The 17905-nt window shown below is 42.4% G+C and overlaps 1 protein-coding gene across 7 annotated transcripts in view; it reads right to left on the bottom strand.

Moving 5' to 3' along the window:
• The window catches only part of STARD13 (StAR related lipid transfer domain containing 13), a 295099-nt gene that overhangs the window by 23908 nt on the left and 253286 nt on the right, over nt 1-17905 (bottom strand). For 6 of the 7 annotated variants that reach the window (XM_057410424.1, XM_057410423.1, XM_057410425.1 and 3 more), the window contains 3 exons: nt 16646-16717; nt 14619-14700; nt 5058-5121 (listed from right to left, as the gene is read on the bottom strand). In XM_057410424.1, coding sequence (XP_057266407.1) covers nt 5058-5121; nt 14619-14700; nt 16646-16717 — 218 coding nt within the window. The remainder of the gene's footprint in view (nt 1-5057; nt 5122-14618; nt 14701-16645; nt 16718-17905) is intronic. The other variant, XM_057410430.1, reaches the window with a different exon arrangement.

The raw sequence follows: 17905 nt of genomic DNA on the forward strand, positions 1-17905 counted from the left end.
CTAGTTTATGAAAGATTGGTCATCAGTCCTTTCATAACAGCATCTTTCATTTAATTCTAAAGACTGAATCGAGAATCTTTACAAGTAAAGAATAAAATCCTGCTGTATGTTAGGGAGCTCATGAGTTCCATCAATGCCTCTTGGTTTCTGCAGGGCAGATTGCCTGTGCACTGAACTGCCCACAGTGACTGTTTAGGAAAAAATGAGGTTGAAAGGTTCAAGTAGAGGAATCCTGACTTGCAAGGATGGTGTTAAGAACAGTAAAGACTGGGAAGTAGCTGGATACTATAGCAGTGTGAGACATTTAAGAAACCTAGACAGCAAATACCCAGTGCTGCACTTAGTTTTGCAGTGAGAACTAAGTAAACATCTATAAACTTCACAGGCCAGGTACATCTAACAAGATTTATATGTTTCAGGAACATATAAAAAGCCATGCTGCTTAAAATAATGATTAAAAAAGAAATATTTGGAGGTACTTCTTAGGGCGAGTCTGGGCGCAGGCAGAGGAAGGCAGTGAAGGCAGCCGTGGAGGTCTGGGGTGGAGGACCAGCCAGACTCTAGTCCTGGGTAGCTGGGGTAGCACCTACAGCTGAGGTGAGCTTTTGTACAGTGGCAACTGCTATTTTCATTCCTTTTGCCATCAGAGGCACCCCAACCTTGACGACCTGCAGCCTGGCCCTCTGTCTCTGGCTTCCCCTGACCTCTCCAGAGGCAGCAGCAGCCCCACAGCCTTTCCTCACCCTCTGCCTAGGGCATGCAGAATTGCACTTCTGTCTAGGCAGCTCCAGGACTACTCTGCAATGCAGACAAAATGCACCTTGAAAAAAAAAATTGGATAAAAAAGCTCTCCCTATGACTTTTCTCTCATCTGTTTGCTCAAACAAAAAAGATACATCTTCAGCACAAAGCATTCAGAGTTGAACTTGATATTCTTTAAGGATGAGAAGCCCTCAGTTGCTAATGAGTATCCTTCCCCTGACTTTGAACTGGATTTATACTGCATTATTCTTGTACATTTGTTTTAAAGCAGGACAAACTAACTTCACCTACATGACATCCAAGCAGCTCTTCGCATTCTTGGAAGCAGTATGAAGGCAGTAAAATATGACAGGCTGCTAGACTAAAATGAGGTGCTAAACCAGAAAGACTATTTTGGGACTGGAAAAATTCTCATTTTAGAAGTTTATTATTTGAAGTATTTTTCTATGAAGTTTTGATGGTAAAGTTACCTCCCATCTCTGACTAGATCTCTGCTGGCCTAATTGAAAAATGTAAACCAAATTTTACAAGAATGCCCCAAACATAAATAATGCAAAACCTCAGAAGAGGGGTTTAGTAGCATGCCAGGTCTCGCTCATGCCATAAGCTTTTGCCAGTTTACCACTTCAAGTTGGCCAGATGTTTCAGATCATGTCCAAAATGTAAAATATAGCTATAAAATTTTAGGCTCAGTCATTCCTCTTTTATTTGCTTACGTCGCTAACGTCAAAGTGTGCAGTGTTCCTGCCACTGATGTTAGTTCACAGGTATGAATGGAGATCTTAGTTCCGTGGCTAGAGAGAAAAAGGAAGCAGCTAGAGAAGCATCAGAAAAGGGGCTAGAAAAGGCTAATACTGCTTTGGCCATTTTGTCTGCAGGGAAGAAACAGCTTATCAAGAAGCTCTACCTTCGTTTTAGCTTCACAGTGTACTGTATGCTTATACGGGTGAAGGACTGCACACACTGAGGCACTTAAAAATCCATCTATTGTGGTCTTAGTAGTGCCATAAAGTGGATATTTTAAAAACTGCAAGGTTATGTTCTGTTAAATATTTAGCAGCGGTAATTATATCTACAATGCATACCACCACCCAAGCCAATATGATGGCACCAGCCAACAGGATAAAAACGTATTTATTGAACATCTCAATATGCCAAAGGGCCCTTGAAGAAGATTCTTGGCTGACACAAACCCCTGTAGCTGCACTGCCATTACTGTGTGAACTGATAGGATTTAGCCTGCATTTTCTACAAACTGGAATCTATAAAACTAGCCAAAGTGGTAGAGATATTGTGAAAAACACCATGAGGAGAGCAGAGCAGGAGACAGAAATAAACAAATTCAGCAGTGAATATACTTTAAATCAATTTTAGAGGAAAATAAATTTTGATTTTACACTATTTTTGAGAAAGTAGAGATGATCATGAATCGATATTGGTAGTAACCAATTTTTGCCTCTAATGACACAAAGATAGGATTACAGTACGCCCAAGAACCAGTCAGAAAATACAGACAGTTTTCAGTGTTGAAATGGACAGCTCTGTAGGCAAAAAAAAAAAAAAGAAGGTTAGCTTTGTGTTTTTGTGTTGGTTTTGGGGGTTTATTTTCTTTTTTTTTTTTTAATTTGTAATGAAAATGTTTGTGTTTTGTCATGAGCAAAATTAGACAAACGAAATATCTAGATACTGAAATGCTGTCATGATGACTCACTCCAGATTCAGCTGACTGTGAGTCCTGTGACATAATGTGCTTTTCTTTTGATGGAATCAGTAGGAATTCTGGAAACCACGGACATCCTGAATAACCCACTGTTCTTGTTAGATACCAGAGTGCCCTGACAAGTGAGGGAGTCCTGAAAAAATTGCAGAGAGCACTTTGCCAACTGACATGTCCCCATAGCTGGTGACAGTGGATCAAGAGTGTGTCTGAAAGCAACAATTCATCTTACACAGGCAGAGCAGACATCTTGGAGCAGTGACTATATACTTTTACTGACCTAGGGTGAAACTAAGTGCACAGCTTTGGAGCATATTCAAGAGTCCATTTAATACTATTATGTTTGGGAAGTTGAGAAGGGGCAAGTTTCTTGAAGAGTGACTGACAACATTTGCCAAAGAGAAAGAGGTTTTGATTCACAGATTTGTCACAGTTGATTTAAAATAGTACAGCTTTTTGACTGAGGGTGTACTTGCCTGAGATACAGGAGGGCAACAAAAGGCAAAAAGTGGGTTTATTTGCGGTGGAATTCTGCCACATTTTTCCAGCTGGGGGCAGGAATTCTCATAAATCGACAGCTGCAGAAGGCAGTTAATCCAAAGGCTAATCTCTGTCTGTCCAAATCGCTTATGGACATATTTGTAACACATATACAAGGATTTCTGTATGTATCTCGATCAAGCCAAAGGGAAGAGAGCAGCCCACAGCACAAATGGTTTGGTTGGGAGAGCAGGCTGTGGGGAATGCTCACACCATGCTGGCCTTCACAGTAACCTTGCCTGGCAGCTCTCTTGGCCATATTTTGAGGAACCACCCAAGCAGCTGTGGTAGTCTTGTGCAAACCTGTTATGCTGAACCTCCAAAGCAAGCTGAGTTTGCATTGCATTCGGTTCAGCATTCTATTGCAGACCCGATTTCCGTCTTTTGCACAGGCATTTACGTTTCCTTCTGCCAGCAGTCTCTTCTCCCTCTTCTCTCCCCCACACTCTTCTCCTTTCAGTTGCTCTGTATCTGTTGTCTCAGATCTCCTTCATCCTCTCTTTCTCTGCTGTATTCTGTGTTCTGATTCTCCCTGGCCTCATGCAGGTATGGACCCAACTAGCTTCTGTCCCCCTGAAAAAGTAGGGCAGTCTGACTTCCATAGTGAATAATGGTCATCTGCAAAGAGATCAGCTGATGGCTTAAATCTATTCAAAGCAGGGAGGAGTGGCAGCAAAATTAATGAAACCCAAAATAAGAAAATTCTTTTTTTAAACCAGCACAATCAGACACTTACAGAAGCAATCAAGCAAGCAAGCATACAAACCTCACACCAAACCCAAAATATCTGTTGAACAGAAGAAGGGGAGGAACCGAACAAAATATCAAGAGGACAATCAGCATTCACCTATATGTTGCCTTTTGTATTTGTCTCTTCTGCAACTCCGGTATCTCAGCTTAAACACAAGTACATGAGCTCATGGATGCAAATCAGACACCACTGCAAGCAGGTCAATGACACAACTGAGTTAGTTTTTGCTGAAGGACCTCAGCCTCTTCCTGTAGTGCCTACCTGCTCAGATGATAAAGTTATTGTGTAGCCAGGGGAAATTACTGTTCCCTGTCTCAGCTATGACGTGGGTGTTTGATGTGGAAAGTATTGACACTTGTCAAAGAAAAGAAAAACCCATCAGGTCTGAAGCAGTGAAGAGCTCTCCGTGACTTGAGTGAACAGACAAAATGCAAGCTAAAGAGGCTACATACACTAGGAACAAATGGGCACATGCCAAAAGTAAAATACCCAGACATTAAAACCATTCTCTGTTCAAATTCCCTCAGACATTGAATAGAGTATGAATAGACTGAATTTGCAAAGACACCAAAAATGCAGCTCTCAGAAGCAGGTTTGAAAAAGCATTAGACAAATGCTCTAAGGAAGGAAAAACAGGCACCAAGATTTCTCAGTCGACAACTGCAGTTGTATACTACTGAAGGGCTTGGGGGAATTTGTGACCAGAAAACCAAACATTCAACAGTTAATGCTGGACATGTTACAAAACTCTCAAAATCAATAGGCAGTTTCTGCAGTCCTCATTGAAAACCTTTAAGCTCAAATAATTCCCATGTGACACAGCAGTTTGTAAGGATGAGAGTTTATTTTCATATTCTTAACTGTGAATAAGTCAGCACAAGAAATAAATGATATTGTTTTAATCCAAGCAGCTTCCATTTCTTTTCCAAGCAGGATTTTCCATTCTGCACTCACATGGCATTGGCAAACAAGCCAGCCTAATGAAACCACACCATCTCTTCACCCTCTACCTTGAATTGCATGTATGCAAAGTTTTAAGTACTGTGTGTGCCCTTTTAGCACACGTACCATTGTTTCTGCTGCATTAGTCACAGTTTTTTTCTGTTTTATTTACAATTTCAAGATTCAGCAATTCACATTATCGTGTGTCCAGATAATGCTGAAATCTGTTCAAAGTCAAATACACTTAATTTACTTTTAAAAGCATTACTGACTAAAAGGCTAAACTGGGGAGGTTTTAACAGAAAAGGCAGCGCAAAGCCAGGACATTTCATACAGTTTCCTTACCTTTTTTCTTTGGAAGTTCACATCGAGTTTCATTGAGGCGCACTTGTTCAGTGTGTTCAGTCGTCTACAGGGCAAAGCAAATTCGAAAGATTAGCAGCCTCTGATTAAAGGGCATGACTTTTTGTAAGTTCAAAAGCTTTTCTCTTATCTGCCAACTGCATACAACAGGCTTCAGAAATGACAATAGTCATATTATTCCAGGGTATAAGACCACTGCATTAAAAGGGAATCATAATTTTACATTCCTTAATTGCCAGGCTTTGGACATTGTTTTTTAATTCATAAACATTTAAGTACTTAGCAAAGGAAACAGGTATAAACAAACATGGCTGATGGCTGGGGAAATTACAAGAGAAGAAGGAGGTAAATTGCCTTCTACAGGACTGTAACATAACTGGTCTAACACGTAGATTTCAAAGCACTGGTAAAAGAAGAAAAAGATGCAGCTCCTTGCTTCAGGAACTTTAAAATGTCCTTTGAAAAGATGACAGAAAGAATAAATTTTAGCAGTTAAATGTCTATCCACAGCCATAGTTCCTTTCCCACACCTGTGGATCATACATACAGGTTAACACACCAAATGTAACAAATCTAACACCTTTAAATAAATGTTGGCAATGATGTTAATGCTGGAGGAAAGGAATTACATCCAGAGGGACCTTGACACGCTTGTGAGGTGGGCTGATGCCAACCTCATGAAGTTTAACCATGACAAATGCGAGGTCCTACACCTGAGTTGGAGCAATCCCAGGCACAGCTACAGGTTGGGCAGAGAAGAGATTCAGAGCAGCCCTGAGAAGAAGGACTTGGGGGTGTTGGTTGATGAGAAAATGAACATGAGCCGGCTGCAGTGTGTGCTCGCAGCCCAGAAAGCCAACCATATCCTGGGCTGCATCAAAAGGAGCGTGACCAGCAGGTCGAAGGAGGTGATCCTGTCCCTCTACTCTGCTCTTGTGAGACCTCACCTGGAGTATTGTGTGCAGTTCTGGTGTCCTCAACATAAAAAGGACATGGAACTGTTGAAACAAGTCCAGAGGAGGGCCAAAAGGATGATCAGGGGACTGGAGCACCTCCCATATGAAGACAGGCTGAGAAAGTTGGGGCTGTTCAGCCTGGAGAAGAGAAGGCTGCGTGGAGACCTCATAGCAGCCTTCCAGTATCAGAAGGGAGCCTATAAGGATGCTGGAGAAGGAGTCTGCATTAGGGACTGTAGTGACAGGACAAGAGGTAACAGGTTAAAACTTAAACAGGGGAAGTTTAGGTTGGAGATAAGGAAGGAACTCTACTGTGAGGATGGTGAGGCACTGGAACAGGTTGCCCAAGGAAGTTGTGAATGCTCCATCCCTGGCAGCGTTCAAGGCCAGGTTGGACAAAGCCTTGGGTGATCTGGTTTAGTGTGAGGTGTCCTTGCCCATTGCAGGGAGGTTGGATTTAGATGATCTTAAGGTCCTTTCCAACCCTAACTATTCTATGATTCTATGATGTTACCATGGACTCTGTAAGGCTTCTGCTCCTTAAATCTAAGACTATATAATCATGCTGGTGGTTGAAATGACAATCTGATAAAGATGGGAAGTGAATGTGTGTGTGTGCCCATGTGCAGAAAGGACAAGAAAACATGCTCTTTCAATAGAGAGCCTAATATGCTAATTATACTTGATTAGGTTTTTGTTTATACTTAAAGGTTCTGATTCATTAAACCATCCATCTTCTAAAAGCAGAGGCTCAGAGGTTAATAGGTTTGATTTTGATCATTTTCCAGATTTAGGGGTGAATTTCAAAATAAAGAGAGGCAGAGTGTGAGAACCATGTGCTCTCAACACTCTTCCGTAGGCTGCCTGCATCTCTGCAGCATGTCTTTGTGGCAAGAGCTGCCCGTGTTTCTTCTGGGTCTCAGAAAGAGGCTGCAAATCTTTGGAACTGATAATATTTGAAATGTTATATATATGTGGTAAGTTACAAGGACAAGTGAAAAAAAAAGGAACACATCAGTAATATAATCTCTCACATACCATAAGAAATTATGGCATTAACATATTCCTCCCCAGAACTTCTAATATTAGAGATCCTTCCGAACTGGCACAACTAATAAAGAACCAGCCCGTCAAATGTGGATCTTCCTATAAAAAAACATTTCTGTATGAAATGTCACCTGCTCTTCTGTAGACAAAATACTCCTCCCTAATTCAAGCCCATAAACCTGTTACGCTCTATCAGAAAAGTCCTGCGCTCATCATATTAATGTGCATATAATGTATGCACAAGCACACCCTGCATGCATGATAGTAATGTTCTTTAAATAAATTTCAGGCTTTGTGGCTCCATAGCTATATCTTCAGCCTTCTGCCCACAGATTCTCCTGTGGGATTACATCTATTACTGCAAAGATCATCTTTTGCCCAAATATGGAATTTTTCAACCTAAAGTTGCAATTTCTTGGAGCCCTGGGGCTAAATAATGTTCAGCACTTCTTTTGAGTGCAAAATGTTTCCATTTGTATATCAGTATTAATTCTAAATATACATAGGCACAGACACATTTCCAAAGGACTTTGGCTCAACTGTCTGTCCTTGGAGACAACAAGAGAGGTGAACTGGAAGCTCAGATTGGAGTCCGTGCATTAGCTGGACTGTGCTGAAAAGACAAGCTTGTAGCCACATTCCCACACTGACATGCCACTGTGTGCCACCTGAGTGCTCATAGCTGCATAGCTGAGTCAAGCTGCTGTTGTGTCCTCACACTTTGAGCAGTCAGACCAGGGATGGGGAAGTGCTCCCTGCTTCCTTGACCTAAAGACACTCTGCAAGGCTGACTGGGAGACAAGCATCAGCTAAATTCACTCCCTGAGGCTCAGAAAACCTGAGAAACCACTGTCTCCTTTCAAGCTGCTCATCAACTCTGAAAAACAAGACATCAACTCCCCCTCACTTGCTTTCATGAGAAGCAGGCACTGAAGAAACTCCTGAGAAAGAGAGCTGTCTCCTCAACAGCCCCTGGCAGATGATTGCTGCAACTGCTTCCTCAACAGTTCATACAAATCCTCTACACTCACTGCCTATTTGCAGGTGTTACGGAGAAGATGTAGAAGAAAATATTTTAAATACAGGGACCAGTGCTCCTTCCATTCATTATGGTATCACTTGCCTTCTAACAACTGAGGAGCTAGCACGCACTTCAAAAGCAGGAAGACAAGGAAGCAAAAGTCCTTGATGTATCCTTTGCCCTGTTTGCACCCAGGTACCTCTGTACTTGTTCACCCAACAGCAGAAAATGTCATGGCATTTCTATGAAGGATGCTTCTTCAGCATGGAAAGGTGCAGAAAGCACATGATGAAACCAACAAGACCATCTAAAGCCATCACTTTCCCTCTAATAGCATCCAAAAGTGAGGTTGTGTCAGCAGGGACTGAGAGGTCATCTCTATAAAAATGAGTATTGAACTTGAGGTTTGGGAAGCCACACCATTGTCCTGGCTGGTTTCCAACCTAGCTTTGCTAGGAAGAACTTGCTCCATCAAAAAAAAAACTACCTTCTATTGGGTGCCAGGGCCTCAACCTCAGGTTTTAAATTTACCCATCTACAAAACATTGGCATGCTTTCTGGGGCACTTCCAGTGCTGTGGGAAGATTTGGCAGTGAAATTAGAGAACTAATGATCATAGTTGTGAGCTTGCCTGGTACTAACAACTCCAATCAAAGCCAGTCTGTTTCAACTTTTTTTGCCTTGTTGATGTGCCAGCAGAGGCAGAAAACTTTTCTCATCTGCTTAAAGTCATTAGATGACTGACAGCAAAACCATCATCAAATCTTTCAAAAAGCAAAAAAAAATAAAAGTCTCTGGCTACAAAAGCTGTCACAAATGTCCCAGTCAAAGTGGGAGAATCACTACTCTGACATCACTGCTTAAAAACATGGGAAAAGACTGCCTGTTTGTAATGTCAACAAAGCACAAAATCAGGACTTGAGAAAACACAGGAAAAAATACATTAAATAAATGAAAGAGAGGTGGGTATATAAAACCAAATCATCTAGGATGCATTTGAATGCTTGTCTGGAAAGCTTTACAGTATTCAGGAGAAGTCTGCAATATATTCACTATAGTAAATGCTTCACTGATGTTAATTTTATTTCTTCTCCAGGCCACCACCGGTAAACATTACCTCTGTGGTTTAACACTTATTTCTATGGTGAAACATAGAATCATAGAATAGTTAGGGTTGGAAAGGACCTTAAGATCATGTAGTTCCAACCCCCCTGCAATGGGCAGGGACACCTCACACTAAACCAGATCACCCAAGGCTCTGTCCAACCTGGCCTTGAACAACCTCCCTCGGCAACCCATTCCAGTGCCTCACCACCCTCACAGTAAAGAATTCCTTCCTTATATCCAATCTAAACTTCCCCTGTTTAAGTTTTAACCCGTTACCCCTTGTCCTATCACTACAGTCCCTAATGAAGAGTCCCTCTCCAGTATCCCTATAGGCTCCCTTCCAATACTGGAAGGCTGCTATGAGGTCTCCAGGCAGCCTTCTCTTCTCCAGGCTGAACAGCCCCAACTTTCTCAGCCTGTCTTCATATGGGAGGTGCTCCAGTCCCCCAATCATCCTCATGGCCCTCCTCTGGACTTGTTTCAACAGTTCCATGTACTTTTTATGTTGAGGACACCAGAACTGCACACAATACTCCAAGTGAGTTCTCACAAGAGCAGAGTAGAGGAGCAGGATCACCTCCTTCGACCTGCTGGTCACGCTCCTTTTGATGCAGCCCAGGATACGGTTGGCTTTCTGGGCTATGAGCGCACACTGAAGCCGGCTCATGTTCAGTTTCTCATCAACCAACACCCCCACGTCCTTCTCCTCAGGGCTGCTCTGAATCTCTTCTCTGCCCAACCTGTAGCTGTGCCTGGGATTGCTCTGACCCAGGTGGAGGACCTTGCACTTGGCATGGTTAAACTTCATGAGGTTGGCATCAGCCCACCTCACAAGCGTGTCAAGGTCCCTCTGGATGGCATTCCTTCCCTCCAGCATATCAACCAAACCACACAGCTTGGTGTCATTGGCAAACTTGCTGAGGGCGCACTCAATCCCACTGTCCATGCCACCAACAAAGATGTCGAACAAGATTGGTCCCAACACTGATCCCTGAGGGACACCATGTGTTACTGGTCTCCAGAATGGGGAGCAAACATCGTGTCTATGTTTAAAAGTGTCTCTTGAAACAATGCTCAAACATCAGTGGACAGAGGTATCATCTGGTGCCATTTTAGATGCCTTAGACAATCAAGCCTGGCTTTCAGCTACTGCAGGTCCTCTATGGTCCAGCCAGCCATGTAGAAGTCTGAGGTACCTTAGGATATCTAAGATGGCAACAGACAAGGGTATTTAGGACTCTGAATCTCAACCCCAGTGCTGTAATTATTAACCTTTATGATCGAAGTTCTTCAGAAGTAGGAATTCTCTGACTTTTGCATCCTGCACAGCACAAAGCAGCGTAAACACAAGCCTGCAGCAACACAGGACCTGATTAGCTGGAAAACCCTGTGAGGAACCTGTTGTCCTGCTTGTAGAGCCATCCAGACTTGGATCTCCATGCATTCCTATGGAACTGTTCTGCAGCTGATTCCAAGCAGCTGGTGGGGAATGCATCCAGGGGCATAGTCATGCAGGAGGCACTGTGGGGAGGGCTAACACGGACAGCAGTGTTCTACCTTGGCAGATCTACAAATGTCCTCTTTTATGGATCATGACAAAGCAAAACATTATACAGTTCCCTAAAACTTCCCTCTGAGGGAAACACAACACTATTTCTTTGTTTTAGCATTATTCTCACTCAAGCTTAGGTGCTGGATACACATCACCTTAGCTAGTTTATTCTGCGGCTGTGGAATTTAACTCCTTGCGCTGGGCTCTGCTGAGGTCCTCCCAGGACGCTAGGGCTGGTGTGCAAAGCTTGCACTGGCATGACCCTGCTCCGCCAGTTTTGTGTGTGAAGAGGATATACATGACACCAGTCCCATCACGTTTTATCATGGCTGCAACTGAGTTACCTTATAGACTACATGCTCACATGAGGTGAGTCAACTCTCCTTGAGGTCAGTGGGTACCGTTCTACTGACTTCAGAGCAGGGCATTCTGTAATGCATGGGGAAAGCAGGGCTTATTTCCTAACAGCACCTAGAGCAATATAACTCAGAAGGCAGTACTGACTATACAGACATAATTTCAAAACCCTTATGGTAGGATGTCCCATATACAGCAACCTTTGGATTATTTACAAACTATCTAAGAGACAACAGTTATGGAAAAATAGGCCGCTGGCTGCTTGGCACAGTTCAAATTTTAAGAGCATGGTTTAGGGGCCTATGTATCAGACATGCATACTTGTTCTTTATATTCTTAGTCACTGTATTTACGTGAATATAAAAAGCACAACATGGCTTGGCTCTTCCTTCTCACCCTCTTATCACAGCATCCACAAAAGTTCCCAGAGCAGAGTTGGTTGCTGCTATTTTGGAAATGACACAGAGATCCAGCTATTAAATTTTCATGCCCAATTATTATTTTGGCAGGCTGACTGCATTTGCCTGCAGATTGCATGGCAATTTTCTATTGTTCATTACTCAATAAAATCTGTGTGGAATCTTCTGATAGATAGGCCTCTAACCCACAGGCTTCACATTTGGTCATTAGTCTGCCAAATTTTCAAATGATATTGCAAACAGCAGGAGCGTTAGAATATCTCACAAAGGTCACTGAAATCTTTTATAACAAGGAGTCTTAGGCTTTCTGACTAAAATGCTAACAGCTGCCTTAAAAAAAGAAAAGGTTCCTCTACATTTGAGCCTCATGTTGTTTTGTATACTGCAATGCCATAAGAAAACTACCTATGAGATTGAGAGTCTGATTTCAACCAACAAGAGCAGAGAAATTCAGTGTTCATGCTAAAACCATTACCACTCAGAGCTAAAACTCTGCTCAAACTGATTAGCCACTCTGGCATTCCAGCTTTAAAATTATCCTCCAAATGAAAATGAGAAACCTATTTTGTCTGGCACTATGAGCTGAATGCACTATTAGTCAGTGTGAAGACTTGGTCATGCATATCTTTGAGGGCAGTTTTGGGTGTTTGAAGAATGGAAGTTTGGCTCCTGACCTGGGAATCAGTGCATACAGAAATAATAACCAACCTTTTTTTTTTTTAGCTGTTTCATGAAGGTGAATCATAGCCTGCAGCTCTCATATGATTTACTGTCATGCACCTCGTTGTAACACCACCACAGAGCAAAGCAAGGGTAGAAAACAGTGGTCAGCTGAACTGTGAGAATTTCCAGTGCACTGGAGAGCTTGGAAGATGTTGGTTTGGTATCTAATACAGTTACAAAGGTGGTACTGGGGGCAGTGGCTGACACTGTTTACTGGTTTTGGTATACCTGAATCTTGACATTTGGCTAAATCGCTTTTCAGAGGTTACTCTCAGCTAAAGCTTTGGAGTTGCTGAGTTACATCAAATTAAATGTCTGCAACCTGAAAACTAATACTTGTATCTCTACCTGCTATATGTATGAGGTGCTATTCCTTTTTTAGATATAAACTGTTTAAAAACTCCCAACAAAAATGAAAGCCAGCAGGTGCTGTCTTCTGAATAAAATCATAACAGAAAAAGTTACTAGACAGTAACAAAACACTTTATTTTGAATAATAAGTTTGGAAAGATCTGTGTCTATGCTTATGTACTACAGGTCTTAGCAGTATCACTTGATTCAAGCTAACATAAAGCATTTTGTTGCATGAATGCATCTATCCAGATGATAGTTTACTTCACAAACCCTCATCTTTTAATAAAAGAGAGGAAAAAAAAGTCTCCATCTGTTCAGCTCACAAATAAATCCTCATAAATATATCAACCTAGTGTGACTGTAGGTGAGTCTACAGAAAGGCCAGAGAACCAAGAGATGAACTTTTCCCATTTAGCTGTGTAGGTGCTGGATGCCCAGTGACCATGACTGAAGTACTACCATTGCCAATTACTTCAGAGAAGAAAGACTGGGGAGAGTCACAGAGCTATGTAATAACTGCACCTCACTGTTTGTTTTCACAAGAAAAGGACAGGGACAGATACCATCTTTCAACTTCTGGATAGTCCTTCAACTTTGTAGGGAGTAGGGGAGGGCAGAGGGAAAGGCATCTTAACCTCCTACCACTACCACTTTTCAGTTCCCAAACTACAGCAAAGTATGTGTTCCAACATGCCAGACTGAAGCAGGGGGAGTGTGTATGTATGGGAAGAAGGTTTCTTAGCCACGGACATAGCAATTCTTCACACCAAACATCAGAGAACAGCAGTGGATCAAATCTGCATCCTTGAGAGCAATCACTGAATGATCAAAGTCTTTCCAACTTACTTGTCTTCAGACACAGAGGCTACTATATAGAGAAAGAGAATATTCTGTTCCCTATACTTTTAACAGACAAAATGAGAAGCAGTAAGTCTCACTTGCAGTAAAGGAGTTTTGGGAAATCATTCTGACAGCTGCACCCAGGAATTACCTGGATCCTCCAGGAAGGAGGGCATAGCCCAGGATGTGGAAATGGACTGATGAATACTCTTCCAGTCTTATTTTCTATGACTCTCAGAACCCCTCTCTGAAGTCCTCCATCACAGACCCATTAATTCCTACATGCACAGTACAACGTGCAGTGGAACAGCATATGCTCTCTGATGACTTTAGCCACAGTTGCAGAAGGGGGACTAGAGTTTTGTCCAATTATCTTGATGCTGGTGTTGTGAAAGTTTCCATAACATATAATAAAGCCTGCCTGGTTAGGGGCCAAATGTTCCTTTGTCCTTACTGAAGAGGAGAGGAGCAGAATCCAGCTTGAGCTGAGCACAGGAGAAAGAAGAGGGGAACAATGCCTCTGCAGTGTGGTTTTGCAAAACTACCACAGAATTGCTGCTTTTTGAGTCCTGGGGGACAGAACTTGAGCAATGCAATACTGTATATTCATCACAAGCAGAGTATAAAAAGTTAGATAAACAGCAAACACAAGCCCTTTGGGAGGGGCAAAGCAGTGATTAGTTGTAGCAGCTGTAGTACTGTGGGGTTCTGGTCCCACTTCTGCAACTAGTGCCAAAAGGAGAGTACCAAGGGAATCACAGCAGCTTGAAAACCACGTTTTCTGCCAGAGAAAGTACTTGCTGAATTCTGTGCAGTGAAGTTTCATCTTTTATGCTGTGCTTATTCATTTGCAGCTCAAATGTGAGTCGCTTATCCAGGGTTTGCTTGTACTATAGCTAGTTATTTCTTAAAGGCAAGTATCTCATTCCAAATCCATTGTATTTGGGTCTTCTCAAATCATGTGATGTTTTCTGTGAGTGTAGTGAGGGTCCCACTCCAGGATTTTCCATAAGAGAAATTAGTTCAGAGTGGTAGCATAATAGATACCATTGCTTAATTCACATGGACAAGCAAACATCTCTGCTGCTGCTTCTGCTGCTATGCTAACAGTAACAAATCAGCTCATGTTTTTAAATTATCAGAAAAGAAATTTTAGGTGTTATTTACCTGCAAAGAGGTTCTACAAGGTCCTTGTCAAGAAAATCATGATCTTTCTTTACTGCAGAAATGTCAATGGGAAACTGGGAGTCTACAAAAGGAGACACAATATTAAGATGACTGCTTGCTATTCAAATGAAAATAGATTGTCTACATCTAAAATGCTTTGAATGTGCTTGCTCACTGAGATCTAGTATAACTGATTTCACACAGCTCTGGTTCCCTTCCAGCTGTATCTGTGACTCTTTCAGCCACTTTATTGTTTTTTTTCTGTTAAAGGTATAGTTGAACATCCTGTGCACCAAAGAGAGAGCAAGGCTATTTCATTTTAGCTTTAGCTGTTTTTTCTAGCACCTAGCACAAACAAATGAGATCAGTGAATTACCAACAGACTTTCTTTATCCACATGATCAACAAGGTTCTCCATTCCTGTCACAGTGACTTAATGAGCTATTTGCTAGACTTTTCCCACGAAACAGAAATGTTCCGTGCTTTTTGCTTTTTTTACAGGTTCCAATAACAATGATTTCAGACAAAGTGTTACTCAAGTAACAGAGACCAAAAAGATGAGCTGAATTATAACCCCCAATGTTAGCTAAAAAGCCAGGCTAGTGTGCTGGAGGCTGATATTTGTAATAAAAAGTGATATGGCTGTTAAACTTTAGTGGGCTTTAACGGTGGGATAGGTTCCAGAGCTGTGGCTGCTCTCCAGACTACTCTGCCATGCTTAGGTAGGATGCTGGGATACAGACAATGCAGCCAGCATTTTCAGACACTAGTACTTAACACTGACATAACAGATGCTGTAAAAAGGACCTTGTTTTCAGAGACTCAGACTGTCTAGGGCACATACTCTACAGGAACTGTGGAAGCCCAGCACAGGTTGTTTTTTGGAGGGAACATCCCTTTGAGTTCAGTAGGCAGTGGGCTCTCCTTTCACTGAGGGAGTCAGTATCTGAGATACTCTGACTACAAGGCAGACAAAAAAGTACTACTGGACACCCATGGACAGTGGTAGACACACATCTATGTCAGCTTTGGTCTGGAAGGCTTATTAATCTTAGTTCCCTGCTGGGTTTAATAGAGACCATGTGGAGCCAAACAATCATTTCTGCATGGTGCTCCTAATCCACCAGGATCCAGCACCCGAGCCTTGAGGGCCATCAGAAGCCACGGAGGTGTCGTTGGCATCACACTCCCCACTGGCCTCAACCCCACACAAGGGGATGGATGGTGTCCAAGCTGTCTCTCTGCAGAGCTGGCTCTGACCCACGAGGTTTCTTGGCCATCATTCCATGAGTGGAGCTGTGTTGCCTCCAGACCCAAGCTGACCCTGGAAGGTGTCCAGTGGTGTTTGGCAGAGCTGTGCTTCAGCTAATAAGCCCAAGTGGGCCTGAGCTGACTCTGTATCTCTGGCAGGCAGAATATGCAGTTTGGGAAGAACAAAGATCAGCTGCAGTTTCCCTCTCAGCAAAAACCTAAGGAGAGTAGGAAAGCCCCAGCCTCAGTTCCCAAACTGCCCCTGAATGCAGCAGCAGTGCAACCACTTGCCCTGTCCTCAAGGACATAATTTCTCTGGGCACAAGTTTTACAACTAGGATGGGGACATGGCCATTTGCTTGGAGTTAGCAAAATATTTGCAAATGTAAAATGCAGCTCAGAATGTCCACTTTTGGTAACTTGGCAGTTTTCAATCTTATTTTCAGTAAGACTGAAATTTTCAGTAACTTACACTGTATTCAATCTCATATTGGATACAGTTCAGGAAGTTTTTAGAAACAAGACCTATGTATTTGGATTTTTGTGCTTGTTTTTGGTAACCTTTGAGGTTACTCTTTTTTTTTTCTTCCCATGGCTATGAGGGCAAGAATTTTACTTTTCTTTAGGCACTGGTATGAGTCCAGCAGCTAAGGGTTTGTGAAGCAGCCAGCCATGGCCATAACTCAGTCAAATGTAGAGCTGGCCAGCCACAAGCTCTGCTGGCAAAAACCCAGTGTACTTTCAATACCATGCAAAGAGGATAAAAAACTACTTACCCTCATAGAACTGAGCATATTGGGGAAATCCAGCTGCACGTAGCCAGTCACACGCTTCCTTTGCTTCGATTTCTGAACAGAAAGAGAAAAGAGAAAGAAGTTCCATTTTGTTACTTTGCATTAGAAGTTAATTACAAGAGTATAACGAAGACTTGATAGTAGCTGTTTGTTGCTTAAAAACCCTGTCACCACCCTGAAGTATTTCTTTATAACATCAGAAAACAAAATAGTCTCTCAAACAAACCCATCTGAGTCCACAGGACTCTGGGGTTTGCATAGCTGCTTGGTGCCCAGGATGAAGTGTTGATCATCTCCACAGCAGGAGAAATTGCTCAGCCAGGTTTGTGGTCCTGTGTTGTATCCCTTCCCAAGAGTAAGTTGCTGGGGAGAGGTGAAGATGAAGCAGAGTAGGAATGGGGTGACAGGGAGCATGCATTGTGTTTTTTCCTGCTCTGAAACTTCTTGCAGAGAAAAGTCCCATGTGAAAGCCACTGAAAGCTCTGCCAGGAAAACCCCACTGCGGGTCTTACGTTACTGAAGGGACAATTGCACAGGTAGGATGTGCCTTCCTACTCCTACCCTAGCCATCTGAACTCCATTATGCAGACTCCCTCCACAGGCAATAGAAAGACAGGTACTTCCAAAGGGTGATTCATTTCACCTTGAAGTATTGTTTAAAATAGGTGAGATAAATCAACTACTGACAATACTTTTCTCTTGCGGCTGCTAATAGAGAATAAATAGCTACAGCTATGGCTGTGCAGCTAAATAAAATAGATATAGGCAGTAGCTTCAAGCACTGGATCCCAGACCACTCGCTCTTTAATTTTAATTCACTTCCAGGCCTGTTTTGGGTTGCTTCAGTTGCTTATCAAGAGAAATCTTTTATTGAGAAGGCCTGTATTAAACAGTGAGGAGAGGAATCAGTCTGTGTCATCTTGCCCACTCTCCACTCTTCAAAAGTATGGACACAGCTGATGCTGTAGTATGTTTCCCTTCTCAAACAGCTTTCACTGGGTAAGATGCATCCTTCCCTGTAGAAGAGGTGTCAGAATCATCAGCTGAACAAGACAACAGTCCCTCTTTACTTTGAAAGTGACAGGATATATAAGCATGAGAGAACAGAAGAAACTCATGTTCAAGAGGGGACTGATAAGACCTAAAGCTTTTTGCATAGGAGAGGCAAATGCACCTTGTGCAGTTGCTAAAGCAGTAGTAAATAAATGTCAGCTACACAAAACCACAGGATATAGTTTGAAA

The sequence above is a fragment of the Pezoporus wallicus genome, unplaced genomic scaffold (genome assembly GCF_028554395.1).
Source record: "Pezoporus wallicus isolate ANWC-B61680 ecotype Strahan unplaced genomic scaffold, APGP_CSIRO_Pwel_v1 contig_1876, whole genome shotgun sequence".
Taxonomy (NCBI): domain Eukaryota; kingdom Metazoa; phylum Chordata; class Aves; order Psittaciformes; family Psittacidae; genus Pezoporus; species Pezoporus wallicus.